This window comes from Schistocerca piceifrons, chromosome 4 (genome assembly GCF_021461385.2).
Source record: "Schistocerca piceifrons isolate TAMUIC-IGC-003096 chromosome 4, iqSchPice1.1, whole genome shotgun sequence".
Classification (NCBI taxonomy): domain Eukaryota; kingdom Metazoa; phylum Arthropoda; class Insecta; order Orthoptera; family Acrididae; genus Schistocerca; species Schistocerca piceifrons.
In genome coordinates, this window is record NC_060141.1 from 487257803 (window position 1) to 487278362 (window position 20560).

The window sequence follows — 20560 nt, forward strand, 5'->3', positions numbered from 1 at the left end:
CCACAGTTTGAGCATAGTAACTTCTTCTAAAAATAATCACTCAGACTCCACTTCAAATTTCTTTTCATTGTTGATTCACCAAATAACTTCAGAACATGTTATTATTTCTAGAAAATACAACTTTCACCTTCACAGTGTTGTGAAAAATTTTGCAATGCCACATCATTGAAAGTGAACTAACTTGGGGGCACATTACACTGTGTTGGTCTGCATTATACTAATTTGGTGGGGTTAGCCGCAAAGTATAAACTGGTGTGTGGCACACAGAAGCACTTAATAAGAAAACAAGTGACACTAGCTTTTGAGCACTGGCTCTTTTTACTGAAAAATACACACATTCACCAGAACGTACACACCTGTGGTGGTGGCGGCGAGACTCACCATTGCCTCAGGTGTGTGTGGGGATGGGGAGAGAGGTGTGTTATCACATGCACACTTGTGTGTGTTCTTAGGAGAAAAAGAGCAAGAGCTCAAAAGTTAGAGTTAACTGTTTTCTGTTAAATATTTCTGTCCTCTTGCAACATCCATCTACTGGTAATGGATCATGCATATGATAGATGAAATTGAACTGGATTGAGTTGTATGCTAAACTGGTGTATTATGTACTACAAAACCACAATCGTGATCTGTTTGTTACATTGCAAGCTTCTTCTTAGTACATTTCATATTTGTAAATAATTGGCTGTCTCGTCAACTCATCACATTGCATTTCAAGGTATGCACATATATACACACAGCATCTGCAACATGTGGTTCAACAGTTTTTAAATGATTAGGGTGATCTATTTCAGCAACTTGGCTCATGAACTTAATATACGGTTCATTTGATGTTTTCGAAATTGAGTCAGACAAGTGAGGCAGTCATCATATCACTGATCCAGCCCCTTCCTCCACGGCACAACATCAGTACGTGACCAGCACGCAGTCGGTTGTCTTAGCTCATTCTATATCTTGCCAAATATACTCCTACTATCTTTCATTGTATATTGTGTTGATATTTTTTATAATATTCAGATAGCACCATAGGGCCCTCTCTGTGTATTTAAGAACTCATTTTATTAGTGTTTCCAGATTTTTTTTGTTTATTTGCTAACTAATTTATCACTGTGCATTTCTCTCTCCTTCAGAGAGTCATTTAATTTATTTACAGATTGTTGAAGAATGCAACTAGCCACAGATATTTTTAAGAACCTTTATTTTACTGCTGTCATCGGTCTGAGGCAATTGTGCATCACAGATAAAATAAAGTGTACTTTATTTTTTATATCTGTTACCATCTGTTCGTTGTACCATTATGTCACTTTCTTTTATTTGTTCCAGTATATTTTTAAGTAGGAATAAAATGTGATTGCATGTGACATGGTAGTTGTCTCTTGTTCATATTAGCCATTCAATTAATGCAGACAGCAGATGTTTTGTGTAGAGGAATTGCATCCTCACACTACATTGTGATATTTGATGCATCCATTGTCTGGCCATCTTTATTATTTATTATGGATTTTGGAAACTATTTCTCTGAACATTTGATTGCATGGGCACTGATTGATTCTTAAAACTAGTTGCTTCCAAAATATGTATAAATGACAATATGACGTAATTGTAGTGCCATGCTTTCATGATTGCAGGTTTTCCATTGATCTGGATAAATCTCGAGAGCTCGAGATAGGGATTTATTGGCGTGATTGGCGTTCATTATGTGCTGTAAAATTTTTGCGGTTGGAAGATTTTGTTGATGACATTCGTCATGGAATGGCTTTGCAGTTGGAGCCACAAGGATTACTTTTTGCAGAGGTAAGTCAAATGACATTACATTACTTATTTTCTAGAGGAAATGAGTCCCAGTCATACAGACCGCTAATAAAACTAAAAAGAATATTAAAAGGGAAGAGAGTGGGATATGCATAAGAATTTTTATTTGCGATTGCCCAATTATGTTGTAATCTAGATATATTATAAATTGAAATTACTTAAAAATTGAGCAAGGGGGTATTGAGAACAGTTATATGATTCTTCAGAAACATGCAAGTTGTTCTGCAATTAGTAGAAGCCTACTTTCATTTCAAGAATAAAATGTCTTCAATACGTATTGTTTCAGTACCACTGCTGATATCTTCCTCAGGAAGGTATTTTAAATACAAACATTTCAGGTTAGGCTTTATCATGACTGTTGCTGATCTTGAATGAAAGAACATGATTACTGTTACCTATCAGTGTTACATTTATTTCCACAATGCATTTCTAAACACCATCATTTTTCACGAAGTGCGACAATTTATATGTGATGTATTACGACAAAGAAAAGAGCCTGTGGTGACTGGAGACAGTGCCACAGATTACCCAGTGTTGTTGCACAACACACACGTTGTACTAATTCAAATAAATCTACCTGATGATGGAAGGTTTAAACCTTTGCAGTGTGTTGTGTAAATAAATTAAACAGTGACCGGTTAACAGTAAACTTGTTTAGTTCAAAAACGATATTGTTGTGTTCCTGCATGAAAAGATCATCACCAACACTAAATTAGTATATAGTATATGTCATGCCCCTTAATAGTAAGCTGACACGGCACAGCAAAGGAATGATTTAAACAATTGTATATCAAAATATTTTTGTTTAATATTCCACCAAGGTGGTTCTTAGAGAGTTATTTATATTTGCCATGTGACTCTCCAGGATAGCAATGTCGTCAGTGGTGGGTGGGTGGGGATGTGGGAGGGGGGGGGGGGGGGAAGCCACAAAAACATCCTTGTTGAAATGGAGATTACTTGTTGAGATTTGTATGGCCCCTAACACTGGTGCCTCCTATAAATGACGATATCTTCATCCAGCACCTGTAGCATGATTATTGTGGTTCTTTGCTGTGGCTGGTCCAACCCCCCCCCCCCCTCCATGTGCATGCTTGTGTGTGCTGACTTTTTCACACAAGCAAATCATATCAAAATTTTTACAGATAAACATATTGATTTGGAATGGGCTCAAGTGAATTCATTGCATTGTTTATCCCATCTATAGACGTATTTAATTTTGTTTCTGCAAAACATTTTTCCTTTCCCTTCCATTACAATTTTTATTATTTTGGCTTCATTTTTGGGCTGCTGTTATCAGTTATTTCATATGCTCTAGAACAAGGCTTAATGAGTTGCTGATTTTGAGCGTGAACACTTGCGTCTGCTTGCATTCTTGCTCGTCAGCAGAGCAGTTGCGAGGTGGTGTGGAGTGAGGAAAATGTGCATGGACCATGTGATTGCAATGTCATGAGGAGTGCCAACTGTGAAATAAGTCAGCGCCAGGTGTGACAGTGGTGCCATCTAACAACAGCAGTGGAAAGTCAACATATTGTAATACCCACAGTGTCTTGGTATTTCAGTTCACATTGTGAACATTTGTACATTTTTACAGGAAAAAATGAGTTCACAAAATATTTACTGTACCATTAGACACTGATTACTTTCAGGAAGTTCAATTTTTCGAAGACACTACACGCCTTATCATGTCAAAGATTACAGAAACAGAAAATATGAAGGACCTGAGCAGAACAAGAGATTTTAAAAACTTAAAAGGAGACTCTCTGTTGAAGAGGAGGAAAAATAAAAAGTGTGGGTCATGTGGATGAGCCTGCAAAATTGGACTAGTTTTGACAAAGTCCCAGCACCCTTTCACAGATGGCGATTTAATAAAAGAAACTTAGTAATTGCAGCTGAACATCTATGTTCACTTCAGTTACACATAGTGGCATTACCAAATAGGACAATCCTCCGTTCCATGTAGGTTATATCAGACAACATTCAAAGTCAGCTTTCAAAATATGTATAAAGTGTTTGTTTCATGTTCTTTGGCCCTCCATGAAAGTGTATATATCACAAGCATACAGCTGGATGTGACATTCTTAGCAGCATTGAAGAAATTGTAGAAAGAATAGGTTTGTCTTGGAATTTATTGGTTTATATACCTACAGGCAGAGCGCCTGTCATGTTCACAGATACATCAGGAGTTGTAGCTTAAGTGAATAGGAAAATGAAAAGCTTTCATTATCCAATTTGCACTGATCTACAGCTTGAAATAACTGATCTGCAGTGTGACAGAGAATATATGAACAGCCCAGATTTATCCAATCATTTCTCTCATGGTTCCTCACCCTGTTCTCTATGATGGTGGAAGGGTACAGTACTTGCAGTTTGCAGGCCAATATTCACTTCCTGCTCATGGAGCATGTGGCCTCTGAAGCCCTGAAGAAGAAAAGGAAATCATCGCCTTGGCTCTTCAAATTAAATCTCATCTTTGTGTGGATGCTGTCAAGAAGTAATTAAAGCTGTGCAAATGTTGTTTACCATGTGGTCATTACCAGCTTGTTTGAATTATACAAATTGTGCATTAATCTGTGCTGCAACTGTCTGACACCTACCTCCATTCCTCTCTTCACACCTTCCACTTACTGTTCTCTCCATGGTCTTCTTCTTCTTCTTCTTCTTCTTCTTCTTCTTCTTCCTCCACTTTGTGTATACACAACTTAACCTGCCTCCTCCAGGGTGAGCTACATTCCCATCTCGCTTCCTTTCGATCCCTCCCTCCCAGCCATCAACCACACTTCCCTCCACCTCTCCCTTGCTCGCATTTTCCACACACATATTCCAACTGCCACAACCTATCACCCGATTGAGGCTGCAACACCAGAGAATGTAGCTGAACTTGGGTATGTGGGGGTAGTGGTTGTTTTAAATGGCTCGGAAGAGCGTCATTTGCAGGACTTGTTTATGTGCCTATTGATCTCTTCATGACTCAACTGTATAGTGAATAGTTATGTTTATTTTATGAATGTTTCTGGTAGTTAGAGGTAGACATTTTCGGGGAAATTGCTGTAACTTAGTTGCCTCTCAGATTCTTATTAACATTTAAAAACACCAGGATAAGTAATTTATTTTAAGATACATGGGACCACAAATGTTGGGAAACATCCCAAAAGTGGATGACAGATCTTGAACATGTGACAGCACCAGATGATGACCCTCGCTGCACCTGAAATAGTTGAGCTTATTGGTGTGTCACATCTGATCATCCTAACCCAAGTTAAATATTCACATGCGGCTGTAGACCTATGTGCCCGACTACAATGCTTGATGCTCGGGTTTCAAATCTTGCATGCGGCAGCAAGTATTTTTTTTCCCCATTGGGTTACACTTTTATGTGTTTACATTGAAGTAATGTTTATTATTTCATTTACCAGTCTCTTGATCCCTGTTGGTTTATCACAAAGTACAGTACAACAATAAACTAGCATATTGCATCACAGGGAAATGAGTATAAGCTTATGAACTGTGTCACTACTAGTCAATGAAATAAGTTTTCTGCACCGAATAAGGTCCACAAAAGAAAGAAAGAACAAAAAGAAAGGGACACAAAATAAGAGTAGCTTATGCTTGGTTACAGAGAGGAAAATAACTTCATAACTTCTATGTTTACAACACATCATATTTACATAATGTGTTTGAAAAAAGAGTAGCCTAATGGAGAGATATGCAACACTGACACCTATTGACGAGGGTAGGATCAACAAGCCCAACCGCTGCATGGCCAAATGTGTGGTTGTTGTTGTTGTTGTTGTGGTCTTCAGTCCTGAGACTGGTTTGATGCAGCTCTCCATGCTACTCTATCCTGTGCAAGCTTCTTCATCTCCCAGTACTTACTGCAGCCTACATCCTTCTGAATCTGCTTAGTGTATTCATCTCTTGGTCTCCCTCTACGATTTTTACCCTCCACGCTGCCCTCCAATGCTAAACTGGTGATCCCTTGATGCCTCAGAACATGTTCTACCAACCGGTCCCTTCTTCTTGTGAAGTTATGCCGCAAACTCCTCTTCTCCCCAATTTTATTCAATACCTCCTCACGTGTGGTACTGGTATTGATATCTGAATGTCTGTCTGTCTGAGCGCCAGGTTCGTCATCTGAAGATGTCACATGTTCAATGTTCATCATCCACTTTTTGGGTATTTCTCGACGTTTGTGGTCACATGTGTCTTATACTTGCTTAGTGTTATGTATGTCGCTTTGGGGTTTCTATAACAATAATACGAATCACCCTGTATAGTGAAAAATGATGAGATTCTTACCCTTTATTCTTTTGTTATGTATAAATATTTTGATTTTACCCAACATCTCTTATACTACAGCTTTAATATGAATCATAAAGTTTTGTTTATTTTTGACACAATTACTCTTTGTGACACAATCATAACTAGTTTTGGCCCCACAGTAGACACCTTCAGATATTACGAAAAGCAAATGGTACTGGCAAACTTTCGTTATCCAGCCATAGCATCTGAAGATGGTCATTATTGGGCAAAACCCCCAAGGATTGTGCCATAAAAAGTGTGTCAAAAGTGAAGAAAACTTTATAATAAATCAATCACTAATCTCCTTAAACAGAATGTGATTTATTTTCCAAAATCTGCATTGTTTGTTTTTACAGATTAAATTTTTGAATCCAATGATAACGAGGAAACCAAAGCTTCAGCGTCAGCGTAAGATTTTCAAGCAACAAGCTAAGAATTTCCCACGTGCAAATCAGATGAATATCAATGTAGCAACATGGGCTCGTTTTCTAAAGCGATCAGCACCTTCTATACAGAACAATCACATCCGTTCTACAGAAAACCAGTCTTCAGGTAAGAGGTGGATAGTAAAAATAAGTTACATCATTCCATCTGTTTTGTGGATCAGAAATGTTCCTTTAATTTGATGTGTGTCTTTTAGTGAAACAAACTGAGCATTTGAATCAGACTAAAGGCAACACAGGAAGAGTAACAAAATACTTGCTGTGACAATCCACACATTTTCATACTTGACTCAATCAGATGAAGTTCATTGAAATTCCTTGACATACAAACAGTTATATTAGACTGGAGTTCTACAAAATGTTCATTAGGAAGTCAAATGCAGCAAACTACAGTATTTTTTTAGATAACATTTTTCTTTTCCACTATAAAATTTATTTTTTATAGTTACTTAAAGCCACAAAATGTAATTTTCAGAATTACTCTTTGCATTTTATTAGTAATTCTAAATGACCCTTGTATTTTCTTGTAGGTGGCGTACAACCTCTTCAACTATCATTTGATTTTCCTGAAGATAAACCTCAAGCTCCTGGTGAGAGTCCAGATGTACAGACTGCTGGACTTTCTGGCACTCGGCCATTGGGACTCGGGGTTGCAGTTTTACCTCCTCTTCCTCCTCTACCTCCTGATGCTACTCCTAGTCCAATATTGCCATCAACAGTTGCCGGAAAGAGGAAATCTTCACTGCCTTCAGCTCCACAAACACCACAAACTCCACAGCCACCGCCTCGACTTGATGTTGAGGTAATAATTCATTGTTCAAATACTTTGAATAGCTTCATTTTGCTTAACTGTTTATTTGGCATCATTTGTTTTTCATGCACTGTTTGAAATAATTTATCTTTTTTATTTTTGAAAAAGAAAAAGGAAGAAAAAACCTCTGGCGGGTTCAAAGATCTCACTATGTACATAGAGTTGGCTTTACTGTGTTAACACTGTTTAACCATTACTGGACTTATGGTTAAGCCTGTTGTTGTGTACATATTTTTTTTTACTAATACCATGCAACTTTGACAATGAGATTTTGCCTGATGCTTAGCATGAAATGAAGGTTGCATTGGATAAAGACAAACAGAGAAAATTGGATGAAAGCAGAAATGTTTTGAAAAGGAGTATAATAATTACGTAAAAGTAGGTTGGTTGAAGGTGGAATACTAAAAATGCTGTGTATAGATACACTGTTCCAACAGAGGAAACAGTTTCTTTTAATCTGTTGTATGATTTAATTTTCTGAAGTTTTATATGCCCTTCACCAGTGTTATGCATTTGTAATACATTGTAGTTATAGACTAAAGAGTACAGTTAATACTACGTAATTACTTATTTGTGCTTTATATATATACTGTGTGTGTGTGTGTGTGTGTGTGTGTGTGTGTGTGTGTGTGTGTGTGTGCGCGTGTGTGCGCGTGCGCACGCACGCAGGGGGGGGGGGGGGGGGGGGGGGCACGTGCCTGCGTGTCAGATATTTTTTCTTATGACTGGAAGGAAGTAGTTGTGAGTAATGCATAATTATTGTTTGTATATAGTTTAAGTCCACATTGGAGCATTTGAATTAATCCATATAACTGCAGTCTTCCGTTCACAAAAGTTTCGCTTTCTTTCTGACCTGGCTGCACTTTCTTCTTCAGTATGGAGTATTGTTTTCTTTCAAAAATTTTTAGTTTTAAGTCGTGTATCACTGCTCCTGAGACTCCTGTTTTGTTCTCTGTCTTTGTTTTATTGCATTGTCATATTTAACTCTGAAACCATTCTGCCCTTCTTCGAACCAATTATTCTTCATTTTATTTTTTCAAAAGTGTTGACTAGCCTGCCTTTTTATAAGTGACAGGAAAAAAAATCCCCTCTTTCTTATTGTATCTAATATTGTCTCATCCCCCTCCCCCCAAATGTGTCACTTTATTAGACCACAATATTGTCCTTCTCTTTGATAATAGCTGTGAGGATGCTTCTATCCATCTTTGTAATTTATCTGTTGATACCCTGCTTTTCAATCTAAATAGTATGTAGAAATTATTTAATTGGATAGATAAAAAATCTACTCCCCAAGTGGCAGCAGAACACATAAAAGACAGTTGTAATTGGCCAACTCTCGGAGCCAGTGGCTCCTTCTTCAGTCAGAAGAGTTGAAGGGGAAGAAAGATGGGTGAAGCAAAAGGACTAGAGAGGTCTAAGAAAAGGGATAGATTTTGGGAAAGTCGCCCAGAACTATGGGTCAGGGAAGACTTAGTATACAAGGTGAAAAGGAAAGACTCTGAGAGCTTAAAGGTTGAAGACAGGGTAATATGCAGACATAGATTACTGCTTAAAGGTCATGCATGAGTTAACAAGATTGAAGTTAATAAGAGTTCCACTTTTATTAACTCATGCATGATCTTTAAGCAGTAATCTCTGTAGGCATATTACCCTGACTTCAACCTTTAAGCTTTCAGGTTTTCAAATCTCGTCCGATGCAGTCCCCAATAATCAGTCTTTCCTTCTCATCCTGCACGGTAAGTCTCCCCTGACCCGTGGTTCTGGGTGACTTTCCCAAAATCTACCCTTCTCCTAGATATCTAGTCCTTTTCCTTCACCCCTCTTCCTTCCCCTTCAACCCTTCTGCCTGATGAAGGAGCCACTAGCTTGCCAATTACAACCACCATCTTTCATGTGTGTTCTGCTGCTGCTTGGTGAATAGATTTTTCATCCATCCAATAAAATAATTTTGTGTATTATTGTTTGTTTTCATTGTTAAATAGTATGTAGCTACCATAAGTTGCTTCATGTTTAATTAAGGAGGTTGTGCTGTTGGTGTTCATCTAGAGAGATTTATTCTTATATATTGGCCAAGTGATTTGTTATGCTTTCTTGTTTTGTTATCCTGTATCCAATTGATCTTCCTCCTCTTTTTTTTTAAGTTCCAAATTATTATTTTTTCAGGATGTTTTAATCTAGAACAGGTATTCATAAAGTTTTAACTATTACCTTGAAATAATGAAGTTACATAATTAATCAATTGTATGTTTGCAGGTGCATGCCTCCCACCACACATTGAAATCCCTGCACCATAGTATTATAGCACTCCAGTAGAGGAGCCAAACAACTGGCATAGACTATTGTAAAGTGAAGTTTCCTATGATAATTCACTTGTGGCAACAGCAGAAGTGTTGCAACTATGTCAGGACAATCCTGGTAGCCATCTGGGTTGGTCTGACACAGCTGCAATAATTCTGCTGCTTCTGAAAGCAAATTACTGCACAATACTCCTCTTCATCATGGGACTGTGCCACTTTGGTTTTTGGCTTCTCTAATAGCTCTAGTAGCATACTGTAGCACTGCAATATCAGTGTGTGCCATGGCTGCAGACATGTGTCTGCAAGTAAACAAACTAACAGATTTTTGTTTTTTCAAGATGATAATGAAAAGTTTGACTACCCCTTGTATTTACAACCTTAATTTGTTTATTGTTTAGTCAAAGTCTTGTTTCCTGAAATCTTAGCTCTATGTTTTCAGTCCGGATTATGTGTTTATCAGCTACTCAGTGTCTCAGCGATACAGTGAATTATTATTTGTACTGTCTCCATTATGTACATTCCACACTGGGCTTTCCTTATCAGTGTTGATGTTTGGTTTTCATTTCATTTTCCATTTATGCCTGAATTTCTGCAATCAAGAGTGCCCCTCTCTCCAATTCCCCAAGACAACTTTTGCTTGCCTGAAGTCCTTTTTAGTAATCTATAAGGACTTTGTCAAGTTCCCGAATCCTTAGGTGCATAATTTTACTATGTATCACCTTCTTCATGCAATGGATGATCACTGTGTTCTATTCCCTTTATATATTTTTGTCAGTATCTCAGGTCAGTTATATTTTTGAAATGTTTGATCATTGGTATGCTTCAGTTGATTCTGTCATGCAACTTTGTAGTTTGTAAGTTTGCCAGTTGCTGTGATCACTCTGTTTTGTAACTTGATGTTGATGGTGTAGCCTTTTGTAATGTTGTTTTGTATTTTTTGATTTGGGTCAAACTTCCATTTTTACTGATTGTCGTACAGAATTCTCTCTCTCTCTCTCTCTCTCTCTCTCTCTCTCTCTCTCTCTCTCTCCCCCTCCCTCTCTCTCTCTCTGTGTGTGTGTGTGTGTGTGTGTGTGTGTGTGTGTGTGTGTGTGTGTGTGTGTTTGTGTGTGTGTGGTTTTTATTTACTTGTCGAAACACCTTGTAAATAGTTTGAGTGATATTCCTATTAAAGATCTTACAAAAATGCTGGAAACCACTTAAAAATGGTAAAGCAACAAACTTACAGAGTTTTTACGAGAGATTACTTGAATACTGAGGTACATTTATTTTTTCTAAGCTGCTACTGCTTTACTGTTTGAAACAATCACCAGCAATTGTAGAACAGCTAGACATTTCTATTGGGTTGGTGCAGAAATTCGTAGTGTTTTTCCATAAACACAACAGATTCACATAACAGAGACTTTAGTCATCAATAATGTATTCTCCTTCACTATTTACAACAGTCTACCAGAGCTGGGGTAACTTTTCGGTTCCACGTGTATGGGAATCGCGTGGTTTTAGCGTAAAGAACTCGAGCCTTGTTTGGAGTGCTTTTTCATCTGAAAAGTAAGATTCTCGAAAGTTGTTCAGTACAGGAGCAGAAAAGATGATAATCTGAGGGCTCAAGATAGGATGAATAAGGTGGGTATGGAATGATTTTCCAACCCAACTCCTGTAGAGTTTTTTGTCAGTGTAGGCAGGATGCAGGCAGTCGTTTTCATGGAGCAGCGTCACTTCATGCAGTCTTCCTGGTCTTTGTTCCTGGATTGTGTCTGCAAGATATCTCCGTTGCTGACTATAAATGTCTGCAATGATGATTTTACCTTTGGGAAGCAATTTATAGTACACACCACCATCGCTGTTCCACCAGATGCATAACATTATCTTTTGTGGATGCATGCAGGTTTTTGTGTGAGGAGTTGCTGCTTTTTTTGCGCTCCACCATTCATTTCTTTTTCTTATGTTAGCATAAAGACACTTTTTCTTGTTACCAGTAATGATACAGGATGGGACATATGGCCACCCCCTGATTTTTTTGGTTTGGGCCTAGAGCATGCGATACCCATACACTTGATTTTTGAATCTTCCCGATTGCATGCAAATGAAGTGTGATTGTGGAATTATCACAGTTCTTGAGTACACTGGTGTGGATCATGAATAAGAAGAGTCACTAATGTCAAAATGAGTCTCCTTAAAATGAGAAAACTGTTTTCTTCTCATGCTCTGTCCAATGCCATGGTCCCCATACACGGCGCAAGTGTTTCTGTCTACCTACTATGTGTCACTCAGGCAGAAGAATATGTTCACTTGCTGCTCCATTTTCTAGCATCCACAACTCCACTCACTTGATCACATGACACTCAAATAGCAACAGTGAAATACAAATGAAAATGACAGTTGGTAAGTAAACCCATAACATCTGAAATACCAACGTGCAAAACAAAAAGGCTAAAAACTTGTGCACCAACTTAATACATACGCTAAGGTGACAAAGGCCATTGGATACTCCTTTTGCCCAGTGTAGTGCATAGTGCAGCAACTCGATATGGCATGGACTCAACAAGTCATTGGAAGTCCCCTACAGAAATATTGAGCCATGCTGCCTCTGTAGCCGCCACAATTTCAAAAGTGTTACCAGTGCCGGATTTTGTGCATGAACTGACCTATTGATTATGTCCCATAAATGTTCAGTGAGATTCATGTCAGGTGGTCTGGTGGTCATATCATTCACTCGAATTGTCCAGAATGTTCTTTAAACCAGTTACAAACAATTGTGGCCCAGTGACATAGCACATTGTCATCCAAAATAATTCCATCATTGTTTGGGAACGTGAAGTCCATCAATGGCTGCAAATGGTCTCCAAGTAGCCTAACATAACAATTTTCAGGCAATGATTGGTTCAATTGGACCAGAGGACCTACTCCACCCCATGTAAACACAGCCCACAGCATTATGGGGCCACCACCAGCTTGCATAGTGCATTGTTGATGACTGGTCCATGGATTCATGCCAACCGATTAGCCCATTAACGCCAAATTTCGCCACACTTTGATAACGGTGTGTTCGTCGTACATCTTACATTTAGTTCTACGGTTATTTCAAGCATTGTTGCTTTTCTGATAGTATTGACTGCTCTATGCATACACCACTGCTCTCGGTTGTTAAATGTAGGCTATTGTCTGTGGTGACAGGCAATGCCTGAAACTTCGTATTCTCGGCAAATTCTTGACATTGTGTATCTTGGAATACTGAATTACGTAACAATTTCCAAAATGAAATGCCCCATGTGTCTAGCTCCAACCACCATTCTACATTCAAAGTCTGTTAATTCCTGTTGTGCAGCCATAATCACATCGGGAACTTTTTCACATGAATCACTTGAGTACGAATGACAGCTCCGCCAATTTACCACCATTGTATAAAGTGTGTACACAATATTACCGCCATTTGTATATGTGCATTTCACTGTCCCATGACTTTTTGTCACCTTAGTGTATAAGATATAAGACACAAGTTGGCGCTGACTATAAAGTGGCTTTTGCAAATTGTAGAAACCAAAGTGGATTTGATCAAGAAACACATTTAGCTATTATTGATTTCGAGGATGATTTTCAAGTGCTTAAAGAAAAAAAAAACTATGGAATCTAATGAAACATAGAGGATACTCACTTCATCTCATTTTATCATTGAAAAGTTTTTATGAAAATAGTATGTTTGTGATTAATGTTGATGGTGAAACTAATGGACTTGATATATGTTAAGAGATAGAACCCATTACTTAATACAGGCTGTTCCAGCTTGTGTGCCTGCAGAGGGGCAGCTGGGCAGGTACAGGCACAGGTCAACAGTAGTAGGTGACAGCTGACTCGTGGGTTGTCTAGCTGCCAGGCTGTAGTGTACATGACTGTACTCCACTGGATGATCATATGGGAGCAGGTGTGGCCAAGCAACTTGCACATGTGCAGAATGTGTGTTAGAGGGCTTTCTGATGGGTAGGCTGCACTACCTGTGCGTACCTGTGACTGTGATAAGATGTGGGGAGGAACACCCTTGCCCAATGTGTCAGTGTTGGACCAGCCCGACTTAATTTATACATTGATGAGACTGCGTAAATTATACCATATAAGTAACGTAAGAAATGATTGATTTTCTGTTGGTGAAGTTATTTGTTTGTGATTATCACTCTTAATTGATTTTGGGGGGATAAAAGAAAAGCAAACAAAAGAAAATAAATAATTTCATATAGAATGAGATTTTCACTCTGCAGCGGAGTGTGCGCTGATATGAAACTTCCTGGCAGATTAAAACTGTGTGCCCGACCGAGACTCGAACTCGGGACCTTTGCCTTTCGCGGGCAAGTGCTCTACCGTCTAAGCTACCGAAGCACAACTCACGCCCAGTCCTCACAGCTTTACTTCTGCCAGTACCTTGTCTCCTACCTTCCAAACTTTACAGAAGCTCTCCTGCGAACCTTGCAGAACTAGCACTCCTGAAAGAAAGGATCCTGCGGAGACATGGCTTAGCCACAGCCTGGGGGATGTTTCCAGAATGAGATTTTCACTCCGCAGTGTAGTGTGCGCTGATTTGAAACTTCCTGGCAGATTAAAACTGTGTGCCCGATCGACAGCTACAATGTATTTACAAAGTGCCAGTAGTTTCGCTCGATGACTGTAAGATGTAATGGAATAAAACTCAAGTTAGTACTTAAAGACAAGAATGAGTAAATCAGAATAAAAGAAACCTGAAAATATATATTAAATGTTAGTAAAATGATTCCTATTGCTACATTGCTGAATCAAAGTAACTCTTAGGTTTTAAACAGGAAGTGTAGAGATGTTAAAAGTATGGAGTAAGAAAGACTGAATCATACTTGTTTAGATTAGACAGAACTCTGTGCAGTAACCTGGTAAGAATATTGTAAGAGATGGGTTGAATGCCTACAGAAAATTATTTTAAAAATGCTTCCAATGAATGGCAGACCAAGGTAAAGTTGGCTACTTAAAGAGGAAATAAATGTTCATATCATGGGAAGTGGAGAACAGGAAGCAAAGTAATTGAGAATTGAGCATTACAAACTGTGTAAGTCATCAGTGTGGTGCAAAAACTTCTTTTGAGCAGTTTTTCATGGAAATCATTCTAGTCACTTTGTGAAGTGATGATATGGGATTAAACTGTTGACATATTTTTATGTAGACTACATTGAACACTTCATTTTTCATAGTGTGTTAAACAGTAGCTTCCTTTGTGACTTCTTAAAGTTTTGTCTATTCCATGCATGCCTACTTACTTTACCTTCCATAATGTTAAATATTTGAAGTATTGTTGTATGTTTTAATCATATTGTAGTCATAAAGCTACTTAAATTAAACACATTGTTTTGGGGTGCGCTCTTTTAAGTTTTGATTTCTGTATAAAGTTTTTGAATGTTCTGCAGGAAATTAATAATACTGCTGCTCAAGTTTTATATTGCTTCTACATATATGCTAGATGAAAAGTTCTGATAATCCAATAATACTCAGCACACTTAATGTAGCGCTTGAAAATTTAGCTTTCAGAATTTAAAGCACTGCGGCACAAATCCCTTGGAAATTTTTTGCACCTCTTAGCACCCCAAAAGTAGAGCCCCATCATGTTACAGAGTGCATTGCGAGAGTTTGACTTCCTGCACGCGGAGGAACGGGACTTAAGCTCTGCAAGTGTGGCAGAGCCTCAGCGCTCTCCCTCGCCCCAACCAGTCATCCAGTTTCCAGACGATGAGGTACACGGTCCTACCTCTTCCCTCATTGATGGTTCATGTTATTTTCCCCTTATTAACAAATGTGTCATTCCTGCATGGGGCTGTCACCTGTAGCTCATTCAAGAGCTGCAGCAATTGCTCTTCTGTTCTACCTAGGTGATTTGGTGTGTAAATATTTACAGATATAACATTTGTACAAAACCTCTTTGGCTAAGAACATGGCAGCTTTGGCTTGTGCATGTAAATATAACCCAATCTTTGTGTGTAATTTTTAAACAGTTCCTAACAAAATTTTATAATGTGCTATTTATTCTTTGTAAAAAGGTAAGATATCAGCTACTGGCTTTCACATTTCTTAACAAAAGTAACCACATAAAAAAAACCATTTTTAATTGATTTGTCCCTTTTAATTATTGATATAATGCTAAACTATTTAATGTTGTTATCATACTGTCTCCGTATGCATGGTAATATCTGTGTATGTACGTATCTGTGTGTGTTTGCTTATTTGTTCAGGTTACCCGAGGTTAGAAATGCTTTGACATTCTGCTGTCATTGAAATTTTGAAAAAAGTGTTAATATATAGTGTGCCTATATTAGAAACACTTCGGGTATGAACTTAATACTCTATGTATATACATATATCATTACTTTGAGTATATTATTAAATATATCTGGGAACATCTTCTAAAACAAAATGTAGTGACAAAAGTAGTTACCTGTGTTCAGGTATTCTGTTTACTGTAAACTTGGAATTCTTGGATTATATAAAGGGAACGAAAATGTACCACTGCACAAAGAAAAAGTTTAACACTGTGACATTTTTGATGCATTATGTCTTCATCAAGTTTCAGTTGGGGATATAACAATAATAACATCAGAACATAATTGTTTTCATGGTGGTGGTAAGAAATACCCACCAATGAAAACATTAAACTTCATGCTTTTTGATGTGCCTAAGCTGCCAAGTGTATGAGAACAAATACAGCAGCATTCACAAACACACAACTAGGCCTATATATTGATCAGTGTTGTATTTTTTCATGATTCTTATTTTCCAGTTTTTATGGTTTCAATTTTTGTTGTTTTTTACCTGTTCCACAGAATTAACAAAGTGTGTTTTAGTAATGCTGTGTTTTGTAATGAATGTGAACGAATTGTTTTCTATCATAAAACAATTTACTACACCAAAAAAACCTGCTATTTGAGCTAGTGGATGTATTCTCCATAATTAAATTTTCTTATTTTCAAGAATGCTATAGCCCCAACTATATAGAATAATTCATGACAATAAATACCTTCACGCACATTCAGCTGAGTGTCAGTTTCAGTTAAAGATTTTTATAGCTAGTGTGCTTCTGTTGGATTGCCTTCTAAAATCTCTGCATTGTGATAAACCACTAACATGTGTTTTGATTTTTTGTATCTGTTTTAGTGTTTAGTGTATACAACTGTAACTAAAACAGCATGCATATTTAAAGGTTGCCCGTGAAAATGGCTAGAAAATAAATAATTATTTTTAGTATATGACTGTGACAAGATGCCAGCTGTATCATATTATTTCGTATACTTAGAAAGTTAGTTTTTGTTAAAAGAAGTACACTTTAAAAATTTTACTTGTTGCTGCTCTATGCATCATTCTTTTTGTTCCAATTGATATAGAAGTATTAATGTAATAATGGAAAAGAAAAAAACAAATAGTTGTTTTTATAGAAACATCTATAATAATAATATGAAACAATGAGTAAAGATTTAGATTTTATTGTTGGATTTCTTTCCTCTCCTCTCCTCTCCTCTCCTCTCCTCTCCTCTCTTCCATACATCAAAATGATTCTGTGTTCCATACTACTGTTATATATTTAATAACTAGAAATTGCTCAGTGGTCTACTAATTGCTTTAACATACTGATGAAAAGAATAACAAAGGAGGCAAACCATACAATGAAATTTTTGAACCGTTAAGAAGGGCTCGAAAGGGGGAAATACGGACAGAATTTATGTTGTATACAGGTATCATTTATAAGTATTTTATACAGGTATCATTTATAAGTTATTTCACAGTAATAGTGAGCTGCAGTATGATCAGAAGAAGACTAAATATCTTGAAAAAGATATATAGTTTCTGGCCTGTATGTAGACATAGTACTGCTGATAGACCCAAATAAAAGTGGCCACTGCCCTACCGTATGTACCTGATTATAAGACGGTCTTTTTTCCCAAATAAGTCGTTTGAAAACTATTAGGTCATATCATATTCGCAGATTAAACGATTGCTGCCGAGGTCAGTGTTTTTACATTGTTTAATGGATTAATGTAGGGGTCATCTTATATTTAGAGATGTAACTTGGGCTGTTGAGGTTTTGAATAAATTTATTTTGAAGAATTTGGAAGAGTAGGATTGAGCAAACAATGCTTTCATTTAAATAGGCTTGAGATTGCCCTATATGTAGCAGCGCTCGATATGGTATTGACCTTACTGAATTGTGTGATATTTGACATGAGGTGCTAGTGCAAGGGATACACGAGAAACTGTGAACTAGGCACTACGACAGTATAATGCTCTGGTTAAAAATTGACAATTTTGTGAACCATTAGAGGAAATACTGTAGCATTAAATTCCATTGACTTAAAAACTTTTGTTGTATTTGAACAGATTTGTAATAAAAGTTCTCTTATATCTATGGATACCATATACATACATTTATGCTGCTTTTTAAGTACAGGTAAAATTCAAAGGTGAAAATATTGCCCCTCAAACACCATGGCTTGACTCCAAACCCAACTCAGTATATTATTTGTTTATGAGAAACAGTAATGATTTACTAAGTGGGTTGCAAATGAAAAATTGGGTTGCTGTTCAGCAGATTAGCACAGGTATTAAAGTACTGCAGAGAAACATCATCAGCTTTTAGAACAAGGTGGTGACAATTAAGATGAAAAGAGAAACAAAATTAATCCAAAATTAAATGTATAAAAAATAAAATAAATTACTCTGCAATTGTTATTGCAAGAATAAATTACAGTGGAAAGACCTGTTGTGGTGGTAGCACCAACAGATGTCACTAGATCGTGGGACAAGCAAAAGTTCAAGAATTGGACTGAATCATGATTGCGATCTTTTATTTATATTTTAGTTGCTGTTTTTACATGTGACCTGCACCTAGAAGATATTACTGTTCGTGCCTCCCTCTTGCTCAGCTTGGCTGAGATCTCTGATGATTGTGGGGAGGGGAGTGGTGAACAAGCAGCAAATTTTGTCATGCTACCAATCATGGGAATGTATACTGCATACTTTGGCTTCTACCATGTTTAAACTGGAGTTTCCCAGAATCCATACGTACTCGGAATCTAACTGGTGTTAAAATTGGACAAATACTAAACAATAGAATACATTTCTGCAGGAGATGCTAGAAGTCTAGTTTGAGGCCAGTGGCATACTTCTATATTTCATGCAGCAAAGTTGTCGACAATCACTGTGAGGTAAGATGGGAACAATATAGGGTGTGTCAGCTGCTGGTTCTACACAGCCAGTGAGATAGCGGGCAGAAGTTTGAAAGCAAGAGACATTGGTAAGATAATCAGGTCAATATAGAAGTGACATTTTCTATGTGTTGAGGAAAGAAAACAGTTGTATTTTCAGGTCTCCTTGTAACCACAACATCAGAAATCGAAATATATTCAGAATAAATAGATAAATATTTATGAAACCAAAGATATAATATTCACAGCTGTCCTGATTGGATGATGATGAAGATTAAAAATAGTGATACTTCAGACGATGGGCTGAATAAAAAAAAGGCAGTGAAGATAAAAATTAATGTAAACAATGCTTTTTGTTTATTTTCCTTCTCCTTATATTATCAAAATGTAGACGGTGAATAAATGGCATAAGTTTAAAACAAGTGTAATGTTAACTTTTCAGGCAGATACTTTATGTCAATAAAAGTTCATAGTTTTGATTATAATAGAGGGAAACATTCCACATAGGAAATATATATCTAAGAACAAAGATGATGTGACTTACCAAATGAAAGTGCTGGCAGGTCGACAGACACATAAACAACCAGAAACATACACACAAAATTCAAGCTTTCGCAACAAACTGTTGCCTCATCAGGAAAGAGGGAAGGAGAGGGAAAGACGAAAGGATGTGGGTTTTAAGGGAGAGGGTAAGGAGTCATTCCAATCCCGGGAGCGGAAAGACTTACCTTAGGGGGAAAAAAAGGACGGGTATACACTCGCGCACACACACACACACACACATATCCATCCACACATATACAGACACAAGCAGACATACTTAAGGACAAAGAGTTTGGGCAGAGATGTCAGTCGACGCAGAAGTGCAGAGGCAAAGGTGTTGTTGAATGACAGATGAGGTATGAGTGGCGGCAACTTGAAATTAGCGGAGATTGAGGCCTGGTGGATAACAGGAAGAGAGGATATATTGAAGAGCAAGTTCCCATCTCCGGAGTTTGGATAGGTTGGTGTTAGTGGGAAGTATCCAGATAACCCGGACGGTGTAACACTGTGCCAAGATGTGCTGGCCGTGCACCAAGGCATGTTTAGCCACAGGGTGATCCTCATTACCAACAAACACTGTCTGCCTGTGTCCATTCGTGCGAATGGACAGTTTGTTGCTGGTCATTCCCACATAGAATGCGTCACAGTGTAGGCAGGTCAGTTGGTATATCACGTGGGTACTTTCACACGTGGCTCTGCCTTTGATCGTGTACACCTTCCGGGTTACAGGACTGGAGTAGGTGGTGGTGGGAGGGTGCATGGGACAGGTTTTACACCGGGGGTGGTTACAAGGGTAGGAGCCAGAGGGTAGGGAAGGTGGTTTGGGGATTTCATAGGGATGACCTAAGAGGTTACGAAGGTTAGGTGGACGGCGGAAAGACACTCTTGGTGGAATGGGGAGGATTTCATGAAGGATGGATCTCATTTCAGGGCAGGATTTGAGGAAGTCATATCCCTGCTGGAGAGCCACATTCAGAATCTGATCCAGTCCCGGAAAGTATCCTGTCACAAGTGGGGCACTTTTGTGGTTCTTCTGTGGGAGGTTCTGGGTTTGAGAGTATGAGGAAGTGGCTCTGGTTATTTGCTTCTGTACGAGGTCGGGAGGGTAGTTGCGGGATCCGAAAGCTGTTGTCAGGTTGTTGGTGTAATGGTTCAGGG

At 38.0% G+C, this 20560-nt stretch overlaps 1 protein-coding gene across 5 annotated transcripts in view; it reads left to right on the plus strand.

The window, feature by feature from the left end:
- The window catches only part of LOC124794789 (serine/threonine-protein kinase N), a 317306-nt gene that overhangs the window by 253671 nt on the left and 43075 nt on the right, over window positions 1-20560 (plus strand). For 4 of the 5 annotated variants that reach the window (XM_047258435.1, XM_047258436.1, XM_047258434.1 and 1 more), the window contains 4 exons: window positions 1626-1791; window positions 6465-6660; window positions 7082-7353; window positions 15281-15400. In XM_047258435.1, the coding sequence (XP_047114391.1) occupies window positions 1626-1791; window positions 6465-6660; window positions 7082-7353; window positions 15281-15400 (754 nt within the window). The remainder of the gene's footprint in view (window positions 1-1625; window positions 1792-6464; window positions 6661-7081; window positions 7354-15280; window positions 15401-20560) is intronic. The other variant, XM_047258437.1, reaches the window with a different exon arrangement.